At 45.7% G+C, this 25,375-nt stretch overlaps 1 protein-coding gene across 1 annotated transcript in view; it reads left to right on the plus strand.

The window, feature by feature from the left end:
* Positions 1-1,185: 1,185 nt before the first annotated feature.
* laptm4b (lysosomal protein transmembrane 4 beta) overlaps positions 1,186-25,375 on the plus strand; it is an 81,714-nt gene continuing 57,524 nt past the window's right edge. Inside the window, exons 1-2 of the mRNA XM_067978009.1 lie at positions 1,186-1,464; positions 19,518-19,629. Coding sequence (XP_067834110.1) covers positions 1,366-1,464; positions 19,518-19,629 — 211 coding nt within the window. The 5' untranslated portion in view covers positions 1,186-1,365. The remainder of the gene's footprint in view (positions 1,465-19,517; positions 19,630-25,375) is intronic.

The raw sequence follows: 25,375 nt of genomic DNA on the forward strand, positions 1-25,375 counted from the left end.
GCTGAAATCAGCTAATTCAGCATGGCCTGGGGATAAGAAGCTTGTATAAAATTGGAAGCTTCATAAAATTGCTGAGCCATTGTGGGAATATACAAACACTGTTAGTAAAGATCAGGTAATTTATTCATCAGTGGCTCCCTATTTGTCAAGGTGTATAGTGTTCAATTGGCTAACTCAGCTCCCCTGGAACCACAGTGTTTTATAACAGGATGTTTCTAATTGCCTATTATCATTTATATTGTTTCACTGTGTTAAGGCCAACTGAAATGATTCTGAAGAAATTTATCCCAAAAGGGTTGTTTTCCATTTTTTTGACAATAAACATGTGAAGATAGTTGGCTCTGCTCCAATGAATTGGTGGTTATTGCAGATGCTACAAAATTAATAGTTTAGAAAACTGGTTTATAGGGTTAAAAGTATTAAAAGCAAGAGTAATGATAGAGCTTGGCCTCTTTTTAGAGGGTATTATAATAGATGAGATGCAAATCCAAGTGAGAAACCCCTTGAACCTGATTGATTTATAGGACGGGGGAGAGGGCCCAGAGTGTATCGGGGGAGGAAATGAATGTTTTCGGTTTTAAGAACATCTTTCAATTGCTGGTTTTGTATTTGCTTCAATGTTGGTTGATTTTTTAAAAATTTTTTCTTAAATGCTTGTGTATATTTACAAGAAAATATTGGTCAAAGGGGAAGAATGAAGAAAGGAAGAGGAGGGGGAAGAATGCACGCGATGTCTGCCGGTACGCTTGAGGCTTTCCGCGACCGGTGGGCACCGCAGGGGCTGGAATGCATCCTGAGCGAGGATAATAAAATTTGAATTTGAAAACTTGGTTTTGGTTTGTTTGGTTTTTAGTTTTTTAAGCACACCCCACAACCCCCCCCCCCACCTTCTTATAAAAGGGGGGCCTAACAATCACAATTTGAAAAAAAAAAGGAGGGGAAGAAAGAGAGGGAGGAGGGGAAGAAAGAAGAGGAAGAGGGAGAGGAAAAGAGGGGAAATAATGTCGAATAAAATCTATGGAGGGGACAAAAAAAGTTGTTTAAACGCTTGCTTCCAATTCTTGCCTGTGCAGCTTAGGTCAGGGGACGATGGGTCTGCTCCAGGGGTGGGAAGGCACGTGGTGCAGGGTGTATTGAGTGATAGGAGAGAGCCTGGGAGGAGGGTCAGGGGGAGGAGAGCGGTGCGGTGAGTGTCAGTGTTGCTAAGGGAGCGGGGGATAGCGTTTCATTTCTTGCTCCGCGGGCTGGCCGACAGTGTAGATTTCGCTCTTTTTATTTTCTCTCTCTCTAATTTCGTTTCTTTTTTTAAAAAAAAGCTTTTTTTTTTGTGGCTCTGTTGTTGTTGTTTTGTGAAGAGGGGGGGCCATGAGGATGATGTCGCCTTTGGACCGCTGGTATTCCAATCGCTGCTGTTTCTGCTGTCACGTTCGCACCGGCACCATCATCCTGGGAGTCTGGTACACGGTGAGTGGAGGGAGGGAGGGAGTGAGTGAGTAGGTCAAGGAGGGAGGGATGGAATGAGTGAGGGGGGGAGGGATGGAATGAGTGAGGGGGGGAGGGATGGAATGAGTGAGGGAGAGTCATGGAGGATTGCGGGAGGGAGTGAGTAGGTCAAAGAGGGAGGGATAGAATGAGTGAGAGAGGAGGGAGGGATAGAATGAGTGAGGGAGGAGGGAGGGATAGAATGAGTGAGGGAGGAGGGAGGGATAGAATGAGTGAGGGAGGAGGGAGGGATAGAATGAGTGAGGGAGGAGGGAGGGATAGAATGAGTGAGGGAGGAGGGAGGGATAGAATGAGTGAGGGAGGAGGGAGGGATAGAATGAGTGAGGGAGGAGTGAGGGATAGAATGAGTGAGGGAGGAGTGAGGGATAGAATGAGTGAGGGAGGAGTGAGGGATAGAATGAGTGAGGAGGGAATGAGTGAGGGAGAGTCATGGAGGATTGCGGGATGGAGTGAGTAGGTCAAGGAGGGAGGGATAGAAAGAGGGAGGCAATGAGTGAGTGAGGGACTGAGTCATGGAGGATTGCGGGAATGAGTGAGGGATAGAATGAGTAGGTCAGTGAGGGAGGGATAGATTGAGGGAGGGAACGAATGGTTGAGGGACTGAGTCGTGGAGGATTGAGGGAGTGATTGGGTCAGTGAGGGAGGGATTGAGTGAGGAAGAGTGAATGAGTGATGGAATGAGTCATGAAGGATTGAGGGAGTGAGGGTGTGAGTCAGGGAGGGAGGGAGGGGATGAGGGAGCGAGTTGAGTGTCGGGGACGGGGAAGCGCTGCTCTCGTTATCACAAGGCTGGCGAGCCTAATCCTCCTGATAAACATCCAGATAAGGTGGACCGATCCCGCGGTTGTGATGTTTATTTTCGGCCTTTGACTGCAGTCGGTTGGTTTAAAAAGGGGAAGTGAATGGGCCGGCGCCGGGGCTGAAAGTCACTGGGAGAGGTCCCCCTACTCTCGGGATACATTGGGATTGTGCATTTTGTGTCATTTATACCCCTCATTGCATTGGTGAAAATGCAGCGTCTGGAGAACCGGACTATTAATGGCCTCTGACGGGTATTTCTGGAACTGTGTAACCTTCATTCGGCTTTATATCCCGGGCGTAATTAAGATAATACTTTAGACTATAGGCTCGTTGTAAGCCGCAGGTTAAGTATTAGAATATCCTGCAAGTATCGCACTAGGTTGGGAAAAACACAACTGGATAAAAGGTGCAATAACTAAATTCCTTGGCGTGAAAGTGGGGAGGAAGAAAACGCTAATTATATTACACGGGTACTTCGCAACTTGTGCCCATCCTGCGAATGCTTTAAAGAAACCAACGTAAACAGATCCAAATTTTCGCCAGGGAACCAACTTAAATTTTAAAAAATATATATATATATATTCTAAAAGATGGAGATTTACAAAAAAAAGTGAAGGTTTGGAGTTGGATTAGACCTTCTGTGGTTCCCTGGGGAGGTCTAGTAATTATTTTGAGGTCTGCGTTGTTCTGCAGTAAATTGGTTCTGTTGGTAGATAAAAGCACAGTGCAATGGATTATTTTATGTAGATAGAGGGGTACGTTTTCAGTGATTTGATGTGCTTTGAATTCTAGACGATAACCACCTTCCCCCCCCCTTTATCTAATGTGGAATCCCAGTTATCAGATGTTAAACCTCCAACTAGTTCCTCCAAGATATAGTTAAATATGCTATAGGACTGCATGAAATATTAAAGCAGGACAAGGGAATTCCCTTGGTCTTTATTTCTTAGTGAAAAGTGCTTTATAATGAAAATGGTGCTCCAGCAAACATAATTACTATGTCAGATAATTCATTAGTTTGCGGTTTACAGTGTACTGCAGCAGAATTTTTATTTTTCCTTAAAAGGTTGACCAATACTAAATCTACAAGTGACTTAAAATAATTGATTTTAGTCATGAAATTGAAAAGAAAGCACAAAACCAAAGCAGAAATTCCTGTTGGTGGCATTGCTAATTCATTAAGATATAAAGTTGCATTCATCTATGAGTTACAGTTTAAAGTCATGAATTAATACCTTTATGTCAAATTAATACATAATCAGGTTTCTCAAAGCTGACTTGCAAAGTGCATTATTGACAAAGTCTTGATATCTTTGCATGTAACAAATTTACAGAAACTTCAAAATCTGCCATTACTAGCTATTCAACAGCAACAACAACTTGCATTCATATAGCACCTTTAACATAGTAAAATGTCCCAAGGTGCTTCACAGGACTGTTAGCCACCCAAAATTTGACACTGAGCCATGTAAGACGATAATAGGACAGGTGACCAAAAGCTTGGCCAAAGAGGTAGGTTTTAAAGGAGGAGAGAGAGAGAGAGAGAGAGGTGGAAAGGTTTGGGGAGAGAATTCCAGAGCTTAAGGCCGGCTGCCAATGGTGGAGCAATGAAAATTGGGGATGCGCAAGAGGCCAGAATTGGAGCAGCACAGAGATCTGAGGGTTGTAGGGCTGGAGGAGTTTAGAGGTAGGGAGGGGGGCGAGGCCATGGAGGGATTTGAAAACAAGTACTAGAATTTTAAAATTGAGTTGTTCCCGGACCGGGAGCCAATGTATGTCAGCGAGCACAGGGGTGATGGGTGAACGGGACTTGGTGCGAGTTAGCATACAGGCAGCAGAATTTTGGATGAGCTCGGAACCATATTGATCAACCAGTGGAGGCTGGTTAGTTAGCGTGTTTCAAATGTAAAAGATGAATATAGAAAATGATGCAAACACACAGTAGGTCAGTCAGCATGTGTGGAGAGAACGGACAAGTTTAAATTTTGGGTATGAACCCTGCTTCAGACCAAGTTCTGCATTGGAAACATAAACTTGTCTGTTCCCTTCACAGATGCTGATTGACCTATCTGTGCTTCCAGCAGTTTCTGTTTCAGATTTGCAGTATCTGTAGTACTTGGCTTTTCACTTGTGAAAGAAAAAATGAATGCCTTTTTTAGTGGTGGGAAAGAAAATTAAATAGCGCAGTATTCGACTAAGCTTTTGTTTCTACGCTGGTAATTCAGGACAGCTTGGTGCAGGTCAACAAATGATCGACAGGTCTCTAAACATCGGAAAAAATTGCAACATGAGCTAGACTTGCATTGGATCTGCAGCTAACTAGAATTTGATCTGTTAGCGAGATTATATTCATTACCTGGTATCCGTTACATCAAACTGCTTTGTATACTCCGATTGATTTTTTGGCGATAGGGCAGCTGTCCAATAAAGGTGCAACAGTTAATTTTGCCCGTAACGTACAAATGGTAATTTATATCCCCCATGATATGTTTCACAGTGCATGAGTCACATGGGAAGATAAACGAGGAAACTGAAACACTACTGTCATTAAATTTTCAGCAGTACCTTAAGCCATGGCAAGATAATTGACACACATGAATGAGGCAATAAAATAGTCATATTTTCATTGAATCCATATCCTGTCAAATACTGGATTCGCAAGGGCTGATTCTTTCTTTGAAATGCAATTCCGCATAAACATTTGCGAATTGCATTTTTGTTGTAAATTGGTGGTGTTATACAATTGCAGCTGCAAGCTATTTTTAAGCTGAGCTGCAGGATAGTAATTTGGCAAACTTCCCTTATTTTCAGCCTGGCCCCTGCAAAATAACTGCATCCTATTGAATTGAAATCATGTTGCAGTGAAAATTTTTTGATATTTACAATAGATTTTAGGTCACATCTTTCTCCTTTTTTAAATGTTTACGCTTAATGTTTTCTAACTTGGGTAATTTCTCTCCTCCGCTGGTCCTTTACTTTCATTATAGCAAAAACCCTTTCCCGTTTCTAGACTCGACTGCTAGGAACAGGAATAGGCCATTCAGCCCTTCGAGCCTGTTCTGCCATTCAGTTAGATCATGGCTGATCTGTATCGTAACTCTCTTCACCTGTCTTGGTTCCCTCGCCTAACACAAATCTATCATCTCAGTTTTGAAATTTTCAATTGACCCCCAGCCTCAACAGCTTTTTGGGGGAGAGAGTTCCAGATTTCCACTCCCCTTTGTGTGAAGAAGTGTTTCCTGACATCACCCCTGAACAGCCTAGCTCTAATTTTAAGGTTATGCCCCCTTGTTCTGGACTCCCTCCCCACCAGAGGAAATAGTTTCTCTCCATCTACCCCATCAAATCCTTTTTAATCATCTTAAACACCTCAATTAGATCACCCCTTAATCATCTATACTGGAGGGAATACAAGCCTAGTCTATACAACCTGTCCTCATAATTTAACCCTTTTAGGCCCAGTATCATTGTGGTGAATCTGCACTGCACCCCCTCCAAGGCCAGTATATCCTTCCTGAGGGGTGGTGCCCAGAGCTGAATGCAGTGCACTAAATGGGTTCTAACCAGAGCTTCATACAACTGTAGCATAGCTTCCACCCCTTTGTATTCTCCAGTGCCTTCCTTGCCAGCCTCCTGTTCTGCATCCTTCATAAACACCAAACCCCATCGTTTGCATCCTGTCCTGTGTTAAGTCCTGCTCACTCATCAGCCCCATCCTCCCTAATCTAGCTCCAGCTCTACACCTCCAGCCCTTTGTTCCTTCCCATGTCCTCTGTTCTTCTGACTCTGACGTCCCACTGCTCCAGCTCCATTGGCAGAACCTTCAGCCACCTCAGCCCTATTATTTGGAACCCCCTCTCCAAACTTCTCCGTCGCTGCCTATGCCCCCCCCTCCCTCCCCACCTTTTTCAAGAGCCTACTGTAAGCACAGCTCTTTGCTGAATCTTGCGGTCGGCTCTCCTAATACTTGTGAATGCTGGGAACCCACTTTTTTTTTTCTCCTCTCTTGGGATGTTTTTTCTACATTAAAGGCACTATATAGAAGTAAGTTATTGGTGGATTCAAAGGGATAGGAGATGATATCCTGGAGAGGGTCTTACACTGCCTCGCTTTAGTGCGCTCGAAAATCCAGCTGGGACCTGACTTTTGAGTCATTCTCCCATTTGCATCAGTGCACACCAAAAACAGCTTTGCATTAGCAAAAGTGACAGCATAATTACACCCTTAGTTAATTGCATTTAATGAGTTTTGTATTTAACTTCAGGGAAGGGAAATATATCCTCTCCTAATATGGGTGCTAAAGGTTCTGAACACTGTTACATCTGCTCATGTGTCACTGTACAAGCTGGATAATTAACATCATAGAAAAGACCAAATTGGTCAGAGTGGAAAGTCTGAAACATGTTGTGCCTCTGTGTCTCTACACTGTACAGAGTAGATGCCTCTACACTCTCCTAAATGGCCTACCCTTTAGACTGAGATGAGGAGAGATTTCTCCATTCAGAGGGTGGTGAATCTTTGGAATTCTCTACCTCAGAGGGCTGTGGAGGCTCAGTCATTGAGTACATTCAAAACCGAGATCGATAGATTTCTAGATATTAAAGGCATCGAGGGATATGGGGATGATGCAGGAAACTGGAGTTGGGGTAGAAGATCAGCCATTATCTCATTGAATGGCGGAGCAGGCTCGAGGGACCAGATGGCTTATTCCTGTTCCTATTTCTTATATTCTTATGTCTATCACTTTGTAGCAAACATTACATTATATCATAGTCCAAATGATATCTGGGGGAGTATGTAGTTATTGTATCATTTTTTTTCTCTCAATTTAAATTCCTGACTCTAATATAGAATATAAGAACCTGGATAGACTCATTCTGGTTTTTACAGATGACCGGAATGACACAATCTGATTCAATTCACATTTTCATTAAGATACGTAAAAGATACGTGCTATGTGCCAATAACTGGATCATTTCCATAGTTAAGTTTAAGGTGACAAATTTTAAGTAAAATTCCGTTACAATTTTCAATTTTAGACTACTCCCTTTTGGAGAGTAAGTATAGCACTAATTAATGTCACTATAATTGCACAATCTCACTACATTTTTATTTATTTTGGTGAATCAAAATGAAGGATGTGTTATGGAACTCCTTCCTCCTTTTTTTGCACCCGTCAAGTGCTCCCAGGGCAGGTACAGCAACATATGTAAAGTAACACTCCCTCTACTCTGATCCACCACTGTATCTCCAACCTCAGAATAACATCCCACTCCCACAAGCTAAAGTTTCTTTACATTTACCATATCACTCCTCCTTATGGCTTCTCTAATTGAGACGACAATTTGCAGTTATACGTTGCGTTTAGAGCAGCAGTACTTCCCCACGAGGGAGGGGAGACTTCAGACTCTGAGCAGGAATTGGGGAGGAAAAAGTTAGGCCAGACCAAAAGAGTAGGTTTTGAGGAAACTTTTGCAGGAGGAGAGAAATGTAGAGGAAGGGTTTGGGGAGACAAATCCAGAGAGAAGAGCCACATTGGTTGAAAGCTATGGTACTGATGGTGGAGGGAGGGGGGAAAAACGGCATGGTAGTGCTGATTCGGAAGAGCTGAAGGAGATTAGAGATGAGATGAAGTGAGGCCATGGAGAAATGTCAAAACCAGGACAAGAATTTTGAAGTCCGCGAGGATAAGAGCGATGGATCAGCTGGACTTAATACGGGATTGGATGTGGGTCGTGGAGCTCCGGATGACCTGGAAGGACTTGGGAGGCCAATATGGAGCGTGTTGGAGAAGCCTGGAGGTGATGTACGGATGAGGGTTCCAGTGACATAGAAGCAGAGATACACAATATTGTGGAGATGGAAATATGATGCCTTGATGCTGGACCAGAGTTTGAAGCTCTTGCTCACCATTGAACAGGACACCAAGATTGTGAAGAATCGGGTTTCGTCTTGAGTGAGCAGCTGAGGAGGAGGGGGCTGGTGAGGAGTTTTGAGAAATGAACCGAATGGCTGCAGCCTTAACAGCACTTAGTTGGAGTAAGCTCTGGCTTATCTGTGATTTGATTACGTCAGATAGGCAGTTGCGCAGCGCAGCAATAGTTCTGGAGTCCAGCATAGTGATTGGAGAATTAGAACTTGGTGTTGTCATGGAGCGTATATTTAGAAATTGATCCCCCAGGCCGTGTAATGTGGCCAAGAGGCACCATGCAGATGAGCAGTGCGAGGGAGTTGAGCGTGGGGTCTTGGGGCACTTCGAAGTTAGCTGTGCGGTCATGGGAGGAGAATCCGTTGCGGAAGTTGGGAATAACGGGAAATGGAGAAGTGAATTTAGTGCCGTGGAGAGGCGATGTAGCAGGATAGGATAGTTAGCTGGTGCTTTATTGAAGGTTGTAGAGATGTTGACCTGCCAAATTGCAAACTGTTTCATATTGTGAACGCACTCCCGCTAAGAACTGGACTCTGGCTGATTAAAGCTTACTTTGCGTCGAACTTTTACAGCTAGCAGAGGGAAGAGATCCATTCCCATCAATCTGGCTGGATTTGAATCAATGTCCCAGTGAGGAAAGGGTGGTGCTCCAGTTCACTATACCTATCAAAAGTACGGGAAATGGAAAGATTGGAGGAGGGGTGGAGTGCCCCATCTGAGCTTAAGGTTGATATTAGTCTTAGGTCAGTGTGGAGGGCACCCTGCACTGCATTTGAACTTTCCCATTTATGACCTGCAGTAAAAATGAATCATGAACACTGTGATCCATCACCATGATAAATACATACAAATATACACAGATGTGCACAAAAAATATAAAAATTAGCTTTAATATTGGGAATCGTGGAAGCGATAGCGTGACTTAGAGCTCTTCATTCTAGCTGACAGGTGTTCATGGAAGCAAAAATCCAGGATGACATGGAAAAAATGAAATTTGAATCAAAAACTTACATTTCTGTTACTTATTATTTATAAAAAGACGTCTCGGAGCACTTTACGGGGTGACGGACAATGAATGGACATGGGGAAAAGAGGAAGAGGGTCGGGAGGAGACCAAAACGGTATTGAAGAGAACAGTATTAAGGAGGGTTTTGAAGGCAGGGAGGAAGGTGGCAAGACAGAGCTGCTGAGGGAGGGGATGGGTGCCAAGGTGGCCTCCATCAGTGGAATGAAAGGAGTGTCTAAATCCCTTCATGGCCTCGCCCCATCCCCTCTCTCGAACCGTTTCCAGCTCTGCAACCCTCCCGAGAATTCTGCGTTCCTCCAACTCTGGCCTCTTGTGTACCGCCCATTGCCTCATCATTGACGGCCATGCCTTCAGCCGGCTAGATCCTAAGCTCTGGAATTCCGTCCCGATACCTCTCTGTCCCTCTCTGCTCCAATAAGATACTTCTTAAAACCATCCTGTTTGATATCCTAATATCTACTTCTTTGGCTCAGTATCAAGTATGGTCTGCATATGCTTGTGTGAAGTGTCTTACAACAACAACTTGCATTTATATAGCGCCTTTGATGTAGTAAGACGTCCCAGGAGAGTAATCAAACAAAATTTGACACCGAGCCACATAGAGATATTAGGACAGGTGAACTAAAAGTTTGGTCAAAGAGGTAGGTATTAAGGAGCGTATTAAAGGAGGAGAGAGAGGTAGAGGCGGAGAGGTTTAGGGAGGGAATTCCAGAGCTCAGGGCCGGCAATGGTGGAACGATGAAAGTTGGGAATGCGCAAGAGGCCAGAATTGGAGGAGCGCAGAGACCTCGGAGATTGTAGGGCTGGAGGAGGTTACAGAGATAGGGAGGGGGCGAAGCAATGGAGAGATTTGAAAACAGGGATGATTTTCTATGTTAAAGGTGCTAAGTTAATGCAAGTTGTTGTTACTTTGAGAACTTTCAAACAAGTTGCTTGCATATGGTAGCATAGATTCAGGTGATAATGTTTCAATAAGATGTAGCATTGTATCTCTTTACATAATGGGGTAGATTTTCAAGTTAGCACCTGGATGTGAATCTGGCCTTCAGAATCAGCCACGCGTTGAACAAACCACCAGATCGTCATTTCCATCGAAATCAGCAGAAATTAAAATCAGGTAGTTTCTATAATGGCCAATCCGCAAGGCCAATTTTACACCTGGGTGGCGAGTTGAAAATCTACTGTTGCCAGAGGCTATTGTATGTCACTTCATAGAATGATACAGCACTGAAGGAGGCCATTCAGCCCACCGTGCCTGTGCCAGCTCTTTGAAAGAGCTATCCAATCTCTCCCACTCCCCTGCTCTTTCTCCCGTAACCCTGCAAATTTTTCTCCTTCAAATATTTATCCAATTCCCTTTTGAACGTTATCATTGAATCTGCTTCTCCCGCCCTTTCAGGCAGTGCATTCCAGATCATTACAACTCTCTGCGTAAAATTTTTTTTTCCTCATGTCGCCTCTGGTTCTTTTGCCAATTAGCTTAAAGCTGTGTCCTCTGGTTACCGACCCTTCTGCCACTGGAAATAGAGTAAATAAGTAGAAACTATCAAAATCCTTCATGATTTTGAACACCTCTATCTTAGCCTTCCCTGTTCTAAGGAGAACAATCCCAGCTTCTCTACACTCTCTACATATATGAAGTCCCACATTCCTGACACCATTCTAGTAAATCTCCTCTGTACCCTCTCCAAGGCCTTGAAAACCTTCCTAAATTGTGGTGCCCAGAATTGGCCACAATACTCCAGCTGGAGCCTAACCAGTATTTTATAAAGCATAACTTCCTTGCATTTGTACTCTATGCCTCTATTTATAAAGCCAAGGATCACAAATGCCTTTTTAGTGGGGAAAATATTAATCCTAAATTTAAAAATGCTTCATTACCATATTTAAGGGAGATTCCATGATGCGGCAGTGATCTTGGGAAATTGCCGGCATGTAGCCTGTAATTTTTTTTGTTGTATGGAAAAGCAAATCTGCCTGCCCGTGATTTCTCAGGATGCACTTTCCGCAGGCACTGCTCCCTGTTGGGAGCGCTGGATAATAGAATCACTGCTACAATTCTAAATTTATGTTATAAGAATTCTTATGATTTGATAGAATTACATAGAATGTACAGCACAGAAACAGGCCATTCGGCCCAACAGGCCTATGCCGGCGTTTATGCTCCACACGAGCCTCCTCCCTCCCTACTTCATCTAAACCCATCAACATATCCTTCTATTCCTTTCTCCCTCATGTGTTTATCTAGCTTCCCCTTAAATGCACCTATGCTATTTGCCTCAACTACTCCTTGTGGTAGCAAGTTCCACATTCTCACCACTTTCTGGGTAAAGAAGTTTCTCCTGAATTCCCTATTGGATCTATTAGTGACCGTCTTATATTTATGGCCCTTAGTTCTGGTTTCCCCCACAAGTGGAAACATCTTCTCTACGTCTACCCATGAAACCTTTTTGATCGGGTGAAACTGTTTCTACTGGTGGGAGGGTCAGTAACCAGAGGACACAGATTTAAGGTAATTGGCAGAAGAACCAGAGGGGAGTTGAGGAGAATTTTTTTTACGCTGTGTGTTACGACCTGGAATGCACTGCCTGGAAGGGGAATTGTACACATACTTGAAAAGGAAAAGTTTTCAGGGCTATGGGGAAAGAGCAGGGGGAGTGGGACTGATTGGATAACTCTTTCAGAGGCCGACACACAGGCACGATGGGCCGAATGGCCTCCTTCTGTGCTGTACGATTTAATGATTCTAAGACAATGTCGAGACACAAAAATGTAGTCAGTGGGGGAGTAGCACCTGTCTGATGGTTGGCGCACAAAGTGGCTTGGCTTGGCTGGCACTCCAGGTAACCTGTCGCAGAGGGCAACATGCCTGGTAGGAGGTGGCAGCCAGACTGGATGCTACTTGCTGCACCCGGGAACAGATGCGGGAGAAGACGGCACACTTATAAGGAATCGAGAAACTCAACAGGTAGATGGCACATCCTACAAAGTGCAGCCTGTCAACCTGTTCTACTGTAACTGCTTGCCTATGCCACGCCCTTGCATTGTGTTGCACGCACACCCACACTTCAGCAGGGCACACAATCAAAATGTAACATTCAATACAAGCATTGCATCGCACTCATAACTCCAGAGCCTTCCAAGTTCTCAGCAATCAGTGACTCACTGCACTTTAGGTAATGCACAAAAGTGGTGACATTAGGTGTGTGTGTCACGGTGATTAGTGAGATGGGAGATAAAAATACCGGCCGTGCTCACCAACGCCTTCGGTCACTTTTTTTTTTGATCCATGTGCGGTTAGCACAGTACCCGGTATTGCAGTGCCAACTGGGAAAGAGCCACAGGCATAACAGTTGAAGGCAACGGGTATAAGAAGCAGGAGTAGGCCATACGCCCCCTTGGACCTGCTCTGCCATTCAATCAGATCATGGCTGCTCTTTGACCTCAACTCCACTTTCCTGCCCGATTTCCCCCTAGAGTCCAAAAATCTGTCTCAGCCTTGAATGATCTTGCCAACCACTGGTAATACTGTCTCCATGGTGAAGTGCATGCTGCAGGTGTCCTTGCTGCGGACGCCGCTCTCTCTATTGACCTGTAACAAGGTGAGGCTGTTGTCCTGGATCGTTGGTAACTAGGTATGCTAAGGTCTGAAGAATGGTCTTCTGATATGCCCATCATGCTCCTTGTACCATCTCTACCATAAAATCGAGGTGCTTTACAAACAAACTTACCCTTTTTAAAAAAAAAAAGACTTGCATTTATATAGCGCCTTTCACAACCTCAGGACATCCCAATGAAGCACTTTTTGAAGTGTAGTCACTGTTGTAATGCAGGGAAACAGGGCTGCCAATCTACACACAGCAAGCTCCCACAAACAGCAAAGAGATAATGACCAGATAATCTGTTTTTTTAGTGATGTTGGTTGAGGGATAAATGTTGGCCAGGACATTGGGGGGAACTCTCCTGCTCTTCTTCGAAATAGTGCCATGGGATCTTTTACATCCACCTGAGAGGGCAGACGGGCCTCGGTTTAACGTCTCATCTGAAAGGTGGTGCCTCCGACAGTGCAGCACTACCCCCTGTACCGGCACTGGAGCGTCAGCCTAGATTTTGTGCTCAAGTCTCCGGAGTTGGGACTTGAACCCACGACCTTCTGACTCAGAGAGTGCGAGAGTGCGACCCGCTGAGCCACGACTGACGAGAAAAATCAGAGGATAAAACGGCGAGGAGGAAAATCTGCCAAGGTTCCAGCTGCTGGCTGCTTTCCGGTAACTCCTGTCAGGAGGTTTGATTCGCGTGAGAATGGGATTGAGTCTTGCTGTGAGGCGCTCAGGTCAAAAAGATGGTCAGCACTCGCCGTCTACTCGCAAGTGCAGAATGCCCATCTGGTTGAAGCTCTGGAGGGCTGCCAGTATCTGTAAAACGCAGTACGCCAATTAATCAGCGTCTTCAAGAGAGCTGGGGCGGCGGGCAAAATTGAGGGAGAGAACTTCCCACAACAGCCACACTGTTTATTCTGACTATTATAGTGTTTCGAGTTTTGCTTCGGTCATTCTCCGAATTGTAACGTACGAGATTCTGAGGGGACTCGATAGGGTCGATGCTGAGAGGATGTTACCCCTCATGGGGGAATCTAAAACTAGGGGGGCATAGTCTCAGAATAAGGGGTCGCCCGCTTAAGACGGAAATTAGGAGGAATTTCTCCTCCCAGAGGGTCGTGAATCTTTGGAATTCTTTACCCCGAAAAGCTGCGGAGGCCGAGTCATTGAATACATTCAAGGCTGAGTGAGACAAATTTTTGATCAGCGAGGGAGTCGAAGGATATGGGGAAAAGGGCGGGAAAGTGGAGTTGAGGTAAAAATCAGATCAGCCATGATCTTATTGAACGGCGGAGCAGGCTCGAGGGGCCGAATGGCCTACTCCTGCTCCTATCTCTTATGGTCCTATGGTAACTTTCCCTAGTTTTGGCAAAGTAATTGATGCGTGATGGACTGGAAGTTAATTTGATATGGAAACGTTCAGTAGTTTTCAAGAAAATAGGCCTTGAAATCCCTGCGGGAACCCCAGCAGCACCGGGCCTTGCGGGAATCCTCCGCCACTAGCCCCGGCGGACGTTCTGGGCTCGGGGAACGTTTCCTCATACACGCGTCAGCGGCCTGCGTTTCTATGGACGCACTTAGGGTGTCCACCTGCCCTGGGGGGCTGCAAGACGCAGCGTAATATGTTCCGTGTTAGTGCGAGCCGCCCACCCCCTCCCAACCCATCTCTAGCCCCGAAAGACCTGAGAACTGCCCCAGCAGCGGGCTGCATTTAAATAATTTACGGAGTGAACAGTGACGCCGCCTCCAGTCCGACGATGCGCGTGAGTTCGCTCAAGCCCAGCCCGAGTGTTAGCGCTGTGCTGAGTCGAAGTGCTAATACATTGTTGAGTTCAGCACTTAGCCATGTGGACAACCTCAGACGGCGTCAAATTAAACATTACACTTCTTCATTAATTGTACTGGTGGTGTAACAGTTCTCACTCTGCACACAGTGGGTTTCTCACCGTCTTTCCTGAAGCCTGCCCTCTCGGGTGGATGTAAAAGATCCCACGGCCACTATTTCGAAGAAGAGAAGGGGAAATTCTCCCTGGTGTCCTGGCCAATATTCATCCCTCGACCGACATCACTTTTAAAAATAACAGATTATTCGGTCACTTATCACGTTGCTGTTTGTGGGATCTTGCTGTGCGCAATGGGCTGCCGCGTTACCTACATTGCAACAGTGACTACACTTCAAAAGTATTTAATTGGCTGTAAAGCGCTTTGTGACATCCTGAGGTCATGAAAGGCGCTATATAAATGCAAGTTCTTTCTTATTGCTTACATAAATCACAGCACTTCAGATTAATTCATTAGGTGAAGCACTTGAGACGTTTTGATGTGAATGTATGAATGCAAGTATTATTACTATTTACAACCTATGTTATTTTTAGTAGTGGCATCATTTGGAATGGACATGTCGGAGGTCATTCGTTAACCTTTGCACTCCCGGTGGGCACAGTCACCCACCAGGAGACCGGGACACGTGCTGTGCGCGATTATCCAACCCCGTGTAAGTTCTGGGATGTGCTCACCTATGACCTCTGCCGCTTACCCCCCCCCCCCCCCCTGCCAAGGTTTGTTGAGGGGGGAGGGGAAGCACTTAATTTGAATATGACGGATGCACACCCACGCCACTAGGGGAGCACTTGCCTGGCAGTCCTGGTTAGAAATTGTGATGATCTTGTCTGTGTGGCGGGGGGTTTAACAGGGCCGCGATCCAGACCGAGAGCCATAGGGTCCGGCCCCACGTCCGCCATTTGGCAGGACAGTACGCCTGATTTCATTCAGTCTACCGGCTAGCCAATACCCTGCCAGGCTAGGATGCTGGAACTTTATACTGGGAGCTTGTGTGCAGCATAGACACCAGCATGGATCAGTTGGGCTGAATGGCCTGTTTCTGTGCTGTACATTCTATGTCCCTTGCCACGCGATTTTTCAGCCCCCTCCTAGCTTTATTTAAATGGTCAGAAAATCACGCACAGTGCAAACCTGAATTTCCAGTACCCGTTCCCAGGAGGGCGAGGCTCTCTGTCTAGAATGTGAGGTTGGAAAATTACCTCCATTATCTCGGAAGCTGGAGGCTGAACAATTAACAGCTAATGCACTCTGCCAGTCTCCCGTAAGAGGTGCCTTGGGCCCACACCTAAACGCCTACACCTCAAGAACATTACAAAGCTAATTAATGTTAATGATGAGTTAGACAGCTGAAGTGCTGCCCTGGAGAATTGGTGGAGATAGGTCGGGCCACTTGCTATCCTGCTGTCATGTGAGATTTATACTCACTGTCCAGAAACGTGTTGTTTGCATCGAATATAGAAATTGTAAATTCCATTTGCTTAGTGCAGTGATACTCCAGAATCTCAACTAGACTATTGCATTAAGCTAATCTAATACCTAGGGCTTACAAGTAAGTAGCACTATTTTTAATCCACTTGTAGGACAGCAGTCTTCTCGGTATCTGACAGGTTTGAGGGGTGACGTTCACAATGCAAAAGACTTGAGATCCTAGATTTTCGAAGGAGACTCGATCTCTGCCAGATGTGTAGTGGAGTGGGACATCCCGCAGCCTGATGTTGTGAGGACCACCGTGCCATGATTTCCGGGATCAGCCTAATTTTATGTAGAATTACTTGGAATGTACAGCACAGAAACAGGCCATTCGGCCCAACATGCTGGTGTTTATGCTCCACACGAGCCTCCTCCCTCCCTACTTCATCTAACCCTAACCCTTCTATTCCTTTCTCCCTCGTGTTTATCTAGCTTCTCCTTAAATGTATCTATGCTATTTGCCTCACCTATTCCTTGTGGCAGCGAGTTGCACATTCTAACCACTCTCTGGGTAAAGAAGTTTCTCCTGAATTCCCTATTGGATTTATTAGTGACTATCTTATATTTACGGCCCCTAGTTTTGGTCGTCTCCACAAGTGGAAACATCTTCTGTACGTCATTTGAATAGCAAGCTTGGGCACTGGAAATTCCTCTCATTGGGAGCTTGCCTGCTTGGTCTCAGAAAATATGCTGCTGCAGCAGCTTAAAGGGACAATACTTTAGGCTGAACAGAGGGAATATCTGCTTGTAAAAATGTTTGGTCTGGTGCAGAGCACAGAGCCCCCTGATCAATGGATTCTGAAGTGGAAATGCTCCTGTATGAGGTTAGAAAGAAGGACTTGCATTTATATAACGTCTTTCACGACCTCCGGACATCCCAAAGCGTTTTACAGCCAATGAAGTATGTTTTGAAGTGTAGTCCCTGTTGTAATGTAGGAAAACACGGCAGCCAATTTGCGCACAGGAAGGTCCTATACAAGCAGCAAAGAGACAATGACCAGATAATCTGTTTTAGTGATGTTGGTTGAGGGATAAATATTGGCCAGGACACCAGGGAGAACTCCCCTGATCTTTTTCGAAATAGTGCCATGGGATCTTTTACGTCCACCCGAGAGGGCAGACGGAGCCTCAGTTTAATCTGAAAGACGGTAAAATGCTGCACATCTTGGGGAGGGAGGCCATCGAGGGTGTTGGAGATAGGGAAGGAGGGAGTGTATGTGCCAGTTAAGGATTCATCCTGATGCTCTGCTTCATTAACTGTTAGTAAAGCTTGGCATGGAAAACCTTCATGTCATTCCTACTGAATGTGATTTGTGAGCTGTGCCCAGGAAACTACTTTAATCTCTCTCTCCTTTATTTTCTTCTTCGTTGGTGCAAGATGAAGAAACAGGGCCCTTCAGTATGCTGGAATATCAGCACCTCACAGCACGCACTTTCACTCAATCCACCCCTCCCAAGCATCGCCCAGAGGCATTGACCGTGGGTGTTGAGAGTGTGGAAGGTGAATGCACTGGGTGATCCAATGCAGGATCAGTGAGCAGGAGCAGCTACTGTGTGGAGGGAAATGTTGCTGGCAGGCGGGTAAAGAGGTGCCACGTCTTGACTGAAGAGCCTTGCGATCTGCAGCTCGCTGCATTCGAGAGAAGGATGTGGCAGAGCGTCAAGCGTTGGTGCGGCCATATCGGGCAGCGTGCGGTTGGTGGCTTTGGGTGGAGTCGTCTCACCTGACCGTTAAACAACACTGCAGTCCACCATAGCGCAGGGAGGGAGCGCCAGAATATCCGAGCACGAGCCATTGTAACAGAGGCCCGAAGAGCATCCTTTGCTTCCTCCACGGATGCTGACATAGAGGCCTCAGTGGCGGATTGGAGAGCATTGTTTCTTTTGATTTGGACAGGCTTGGAGGCCAGTTGCAGATTAAGTGTCACGCAGGGTTTGCCTGATCTAATTCGGACCATTCGGTCTGCTTTCCTGCAGATCCAGTGCCTAATACTAGTTGCATGGCTGGGAGCCACGCAGCTGATGTGAGCTCGTCTCCTGAGAGCAAAGCATAGAGGGCCCCTCCCACCAGCTCTTCTGATGCCTGCACATGTGGCAGGGCGAATGGAGCAGCGCAAGAGATGGAGCCTGTAGCATGTCTATACCAAGATTCAGCTGCTGTGAGGCTAGGGTCACCTCAGTCCCAACACGTGGTGGGCAGCCACCTCATGCATTCCTGCCACTCTGGTAGGAGAAGCACGAGATTAAGGTTAAGAGTTCATATTTCACATTCTGGCAATGCAGAATTGTTAGGCTTATGTATTTATAGCCTGTGGCTCAAACTTAGAATCATACAGAAGGAGGCCATTCGGCCCGTCGTGCCTGTTCCGGCTCTTTGAAAGAGCTGTCCAATTAGTCCCACTCCCCTGCTCTTTCTCCATAACCCTGCAAATTTTTCCTTTTCAAGTATTTATCCAATTCCCATTTTGAAAGTTACTATTGAATCTGTTTCCACCACCCTTTCAGGTAGCGCATTTCAGATCATAACAACTCTCTGCGTAGGAAAATATTCTCCTCATCTCCCCTCTGGTTCTTTTGCCAATTACCTTAAATCTGTGTCCTCTGATTACCAACTCCCCTACCAGTGGAAACAGTTTCAGATTATTTACTCAAATATTTATTTATCAAAACCCTTCATAATTTTGAACACCTCCATTAAATCTTTCCCCCTAACCTTCTCTGCTCTAAGGAGAACAATCCCAGCTTCTCCACATAACTGAAGTCCCTCATCCCTGGTACCATTCTAATACATCCCCTCTGCCCCTTCTCAAAGGCCTAAAGTGTGGGGCCCAGAATTGGAAACAATACTCCAGCTGAAGCCTGACCAGTGATCCATAAACTGGTTGGTTATCTGTATTAAAAGCAAATCTCGTTTCACATTCTAGAAATTAAACTTCTAATTTCATAGGGACCGTGTACATGCTGTTATATTGTTCTATGATTTATAGGTGTTAACTAAAATATATTAATATTGATTAATGAAGACTGTTGAAAACAATTTGCATTCTCTTAAAAAAAGACACTTGAGTATCTGAAAAGATCTGCTTTTGATTCGAAATAAGAACAGAAAATGCTGGAAATACTCAGCAAGTCAGGCAGCATCTGTGGAGAAAGAAACAGGTTGCAGGTCGATGACATTTCGTCAGAACTGGAAGACGTTAAAGAGTTAACAGTTTTTAAGGCAAGGTGAAGGAGACAAACAGAAATCCCGTCGGAGAGTTACAAAGTAAAAGAGACGAATGGAAATCCCGTCGGAGAGTGCTTTTGATTTGAGTTGTTTACTGATTTATTTTTCTCTTCCGTTCAGCTAATCAATGGTGTGGTGCTGCTGATTTTACTGTCTGCCCTTAGTGACCCAGATCGGTACCACCTGCCACGCAGTGAACTAAGCAATGACTTTGACTTTACCGACGATGCCAGTAAGTTCATAAGTTTATTCTCTCTCTCTCTCTCTCTCTCTCTCTTTCCCTCTTTCCCCCCCCCTCACCCCCAACTCAATTATCTAAATGATAATTTGGTCTCCCATATCTTTCAATTTGACCACCAAACTGCACCCAGACTGCTCCCCCTGGAGTTGCCACTCAGAGTGTAGTGGCCTGCAGCTTCCTGAAACCTTCTTGCATCCCCACTTGCATGTCGGAGACCACTGCTCTGTATTCTCCACCATTCCACGCAGGAAGCCTCAATGTAAAAACGGGTACGGTAGCATAGTGGTTATGCTACTGGACTAGTAATCCAGAGGCCTGGACTAATAATCCGGAGTCATGAGTTCAAATCCTGCTACGGCAGCTGGGGAATTTAAATTCATTTAATTAAATAAAATCTGGAATTAAAAAAAATACTAGTATCAGTAATGGTGGCCATGAAACTACCGGATTGTCATTAAAAACCCATATGGTTCACTAATATCCTTTTTAGGGAAGGAAACCTGCCGTCCTTACCGGTCTGGGCCTATGTGTGACTCCAGACCCACAGCAATGTGGTTGATTCTTAATCGCCCTCTGAAATGGCCTAGCAAGCCACTCAGTTGTTCAAGGCAGTGGCTCACCACCACCTTCTCAAGGGCAATAAATGCTGGCCTTGCCAGATACGCCCACAACCCATGAACAAAAAAATATGCAACCTGGAAAGCACTGGCCCTGTCCCGCTACCATGTCATGTAAAGCTCTAACTTGGTGGCTGTCAAAGGGAAAGGTTTCCTTTGCCTCATACAAATTTAAAGTCTTACATCTGCCCATGCTTCCTGTCTGCACAACTTGATTTCTTGTCACATTTTTTTGTCACATTGTTTTGATTTAACTTTTTTCCATTTATAAATTCCTATGTCCACATTTAAAATGGGGTTTTTCTAGGTCAACTCATCATTGTGAATGTGCAATTCGGCCAGTAGATTCCTTAAAATCGCTCTAAATGCTTTCTGAGAATGTTTTCACTGTCATTTTTTCAGTAACTGAAATTTCTAATGTCCAAAATAAGGGTTTAATGAAATTAAAAAAAAAAAAAGAAACTTACATATTTTGCAATAATACGATTAACCTCGTCCACAGAATTGTCTTTTGTATCTTTTAATGCCTTCATTAAAGTTAATAGTGGAAGGCCTCAACCTCTCTCAAAACCTTGTTCTTGGATTTGATACTTTTGCCCAGAGCAGTGAATTTATATTGTGCGGTCTTAGCATGGGCAGTATACTCAATATCCCAGATGCGTCAATGTTGATTGCTCACTTTTAGCTCGGTAGCTTTTCATCACGCGGGTGTATTTTACACTGGAGGCAAAGGAGGCGGAACTGACAAGTGACGTCAACCCGGCAGTCCCCCTCCTTCTAGTGTCAGCACAGGGGGTGTGGACACAATGCACATGTGCCCACCTCTTTTTAAAAAAAAATAAATACATTTTTTTTTTGTCATGAACAAAAGGGGCTTAGACCGGCAGAACTAAGCCTCACCCCAAAATTCCAGTCCCACACTCTGGATCACACCTCTAAAACACGCTCCCAGGCCCAGGAATTTCAAAGCTCTAGTTTTTTTGTTGTAGAAACTTCCATATTAATAGTACACATACACAGTGTAGCTTTTTTATGTTTAAATGCAGTGCTGGCAATTAGCGACTAACTCAAAATGTTGTAGATTGCAAGTTAATTACGCTTCAAGTGACCGGTTCAGAATCGTGCCAGTGACTCACGCTGGAATCCACTACATTGTCCTAATTTCTGGAGACTAAATGGCTTCATGGTTGCCCGATTGTCCTGGCTTTACTCTCCAGTTGCTTATTTTATGTTATTAGGCTTTAAAATTAACAGGAATTCAGTCACATTACGCTGTATTTTCTGTCCAAAATGAAATGCCGGTAAGGATTAAAGTGGAATTATCCTCCATGATGAAATCCCTTTTCAATTGCTGCGTGGAACTATGCGTTGCACGGGTGACCACAGTATAGCCTGCTTGCAAAGACTTAAAAATGATATGTAATTAAAGGAGCCTGTGGTTCCATACCATATTTGACCCCTCTTTTAGTATTGAATGTTAATTTTAGATTTTTAAGTACAGCCATATTTTCTGTCAAATCTGCAAAGGGGTTGTAGTGGTGTAGAATAGGGGAGAGGAGGGTAATCCACATGTAAGCTACGTTTAGTAAGCACAGACTTGCTTTTAAAAAGGAAAAAAGATATGTATGTCAATTTAAAAAAAAAATAACAAGTTGATTTCCTGTGCATCGCATACAAGACCAAGAGCAGTCTTCAGGTCAAGCAGGTTTCGAAGGTGGCGGGTAACTGGATCAGGGAGGGGGAGCAGGCAGATGGGCGGAAGGAACAGAGTGGGGGTAGGATGGGGAAGGGAAGGGAAGGAGGGGTGGGGGAGGAGAGGAAGGATAAGGGCTGGGGCTTGGGAAGTAGGCAGGGCTGGGAAAGAATAAGCTGAGGGGTAGTCCTCACCAGGAAATTCTCTGTGCAGGGGAGAGGAGAGGTCCAGCCAAGTATCACAGCAGACGAGGAGTGCCGGGAGAAGAAGAACTTGCATTTATATAGCGCCTTTCACGACCCCGGTACGACCCAAAGCGCTTTACAGCCAATTAAATACCTTTTGAAGTGTTGTCACTGTTGTAATGTAGGAAACGCGACAGCCAATTTGCGCACAGCAAGGTCCCACAAACAGCAATGTGATAATGACCAGATCATCTGTTTTTAGTGATGTTGGTTGAGGGATAAATATTGGCCAGGACACCAGGGAGAACTCCCCTATTCTTCTTCGAAAAATGCCATGGGATCTTTTACATCCACCTGAGAGGGCAGACGGGACCTCGGTTTAACATCTGATCCAAAAGACGGCACCTCAGACAGTGCAGCACAGGAGCGTCAACCTTGGATTATGTGCTCAAGTCCGCAAACTTCTGACTAGAGGGGGAAGGAGCCAAGCCCAGTTCTTCCAGTCCAACAAGCACCTCTCAATTTGGGGGGGGGGGGGTGGTGCTGGGTAGGGGGTGAGGATAACGCATATATTTGGTGGTATGGGCAACGCTCTCCAACAATCCCTCGGTTGGGGGTTTGGGGTGGCCCAACCTTAAACAGGCTGCCCGATTTTTGCTCTTGGGGTGGGGGCGGGGGGGAGGAAGGGGGCAATCTGACATACTTTCAGCCAACAGGGATCTGGGATGGTGTTCAAGGGAGTCGTTTAAGGTAATTAATAGCAGAAAGCACCCAGTGGGTCAGCATGGGTTGCAACGGAGGCACAGTGGGGTGCCCCTTGGCCTGTAATTTAGGTTTTTAAAAGGCATCCTAATACAATTCCATCCCCCCCACTCAAAAAAAATTACACTTCCAAAATTGGTTGCCCTTGATATTATTTTGGCATTTTATGGTCCTACACAGTTGGGAGGGGAGGGGAGGGAGGGGGGGGGGGGGGGAGGGGAGGGGGAGGGGAGGGGAGGGGGAGGGAGGGAGGGAGGGAGGGGGGGGGGAGGGGGAGGGAGAGGGGGAGGGAGAGGGGGGGAGGGGGAGGGAGAGGGGGGGAGAGGGGGGGAAATTGCACTGGTTTAAATCTGCATAAAGGGAGCCAGTCACATAATGTTAGGTCACAAGCAGAGGGGGGAGATGAATGCAGTGTTTAGATCTTGTTAGCAATTTCACACTCAGTGGGTAGTGGCCAGTCCAGGCCTGTATTTTATTCTGGGTGGTGGGGGAATGGCTACAGTGTGGTCACCCCAGACCCCCTAATTGTATGGTCAGTGGCTGAAGGGTTATAGTGTGGCCAGCCTAGGCCCAGCATTGTGGTTATAGTAGAACTGTGCGGGTGTGCTGCTACCGTTGATCGCCTTATCAGTTCCCCTCTCCAATATGGCGATCACACACAGGGTTTCCCAGTCCACCAGCGAACGGGACAGTGTTTGTTAGCGGCCCCTCACCGCTGTCCACCAGCAAACGGTTTTGTGTAGGGGCTGGGGGGGGGATTGGTTCACTTTCATTTAAACTTTCTTCCCTCGAAGCTGTGGGGTTAATATCGGAGGTTCCACAAGGCCACCTTCAAAAAGCTACTCTGAGGAGCGAAGAAGGATTTCGTCTTCCACACGAAGAGCCTGGAGAAAAAAAACTAGGTTATGCGGGCGACATAGGAACAGGAGGAGGCCATTCAGCCCCTCGGGCCTGTTCCGTCATTCAGTTAGATCACGGCTGACCTGTATCTTAACCCCATCTACCCGCCGGCATTCCGTATCCCTTAATACCCTTACCCAACAAAAATCTTATCAATCTCCGTTTTCAAATTTGCAATTGACCCCCAGCCTCAACAGTTTTTTTTTGGGGGGGGGGGGGGGGGGAGTTCCAGATTTCCACTCCCCTTTGTGTGAAGAAGTGTTTCCTGACATCACCCCTGAACGCCCAACTCTAGTTTTAAGGTTATGCCCCTCTTGTTCTGGGCTCCCCCTCACCAGAGGAAATAGTTTCTCTCTATCCACCCCATCAAATCCTTCAATCATCTTAAACACCTCAATTAGATCACCCCTTAATCCTCTATACTCGAGGATACACAAGCCTATTCTGCGCAACCTGTCGTCATAATTTAACCCTTTTAGCCCCAGTGGGGAGAGCCACCGGCGAAACTCCCTCGGCTCGGTAAGCTCCTGCGAACAGGGATACCAACCACGGTAACAGAGGGCTTAAAGGTAATTTGTGAGCTGAGGGGGGTCCGGGAGAGGGTTGAAAGTTTGCCGAGGACGCAAAACTATGCCACGAGGGGGTGCATCAGAGGAAGCGCTAAACTTTCTCGGGTGGGGGATGGCTACGGCCGAGTTGAACATGCAGGGGGGAAAGTACGCCATTGTAACAGCATCTGGAACGGAGCTGCATCTCTGGTCGGGTTTCCCACCGCAAAGGTGATGCATGGAATTGATAGGTGGGTGGGATTTATTAGCCATTCAGGGATCAATAATGGTTTAACGCTGAAAAAAAAAAGAGATTGGTACTTAATTTTTTTTTATTCGTTCATGGGATGTGGGCGTCGCTGGCGAGGCCGGCATTTATTGCCCATCCCTAATCGCCCTTGAGAAGGTGGTGGTGAGCCGCCTTCTTGAACCGCTGCAGTCCGTGTGGTGAAGGTTCTCCCACAGTGCTGTTAGGAAGGGAGTTCCAGGATTTTGACCCAGCGACGATGAAGGAACGGCGATATATTTCCAAGTCGGGATGGTGTGTGACTTGGAGGGATTTCACTATATATTATCACCAAAAAAGACTTGCATTTGTATAGCACCTTTTCCGACCTCAGGACATCCCAAAGCGCTTTACAACCAACGAAGTACTTTTTTGAAGTGTAGTCGCCGTTATAATGTAGGAAATTTATCCCTCAACCGACATCACCACTTCAACCGTACACTTGCCTCTGGTCCTCATATCGAGACTCAGTGATTTCAGCTTACACATTCCTGCACTGCCACCCAGTGCCTCTACAGTCGAAGTTCAAGAATGTGTAAGCTCAAATGCAGGGCCAAAGTACAGAACCACCAAGGGGGAAATAATCCATCTAACGTTATGTGACAGGATTTTTAACATTGTAAAGGCCAATCGTAGCACTACCTACAGGTGTAAAGGCAGATGTTGACACTTTTTTAAAATTGGTTTTCCGTTTGACATAGAAGCATATTTTAGTATATTCTGAGAATGTTTCAATCCACTCAGCA

Source organism: Heptranchias perlo, chromosome 3 (genome assembly GCF_035084215.1).
Source record: "Heptranchias perlo isolate sHepPer1 chromosome 3, sHepPer1.hap1, whole genome shotgun sequence".
In the NCBI taxonomy this organism is placed as follows: domain Eukaryota; kingdom Metazoa; phylum Chordata; class Chondrichthyes; order Hexanchiformes; family Hexanchidae; genus Heptranchias; species Heptranchias perlo.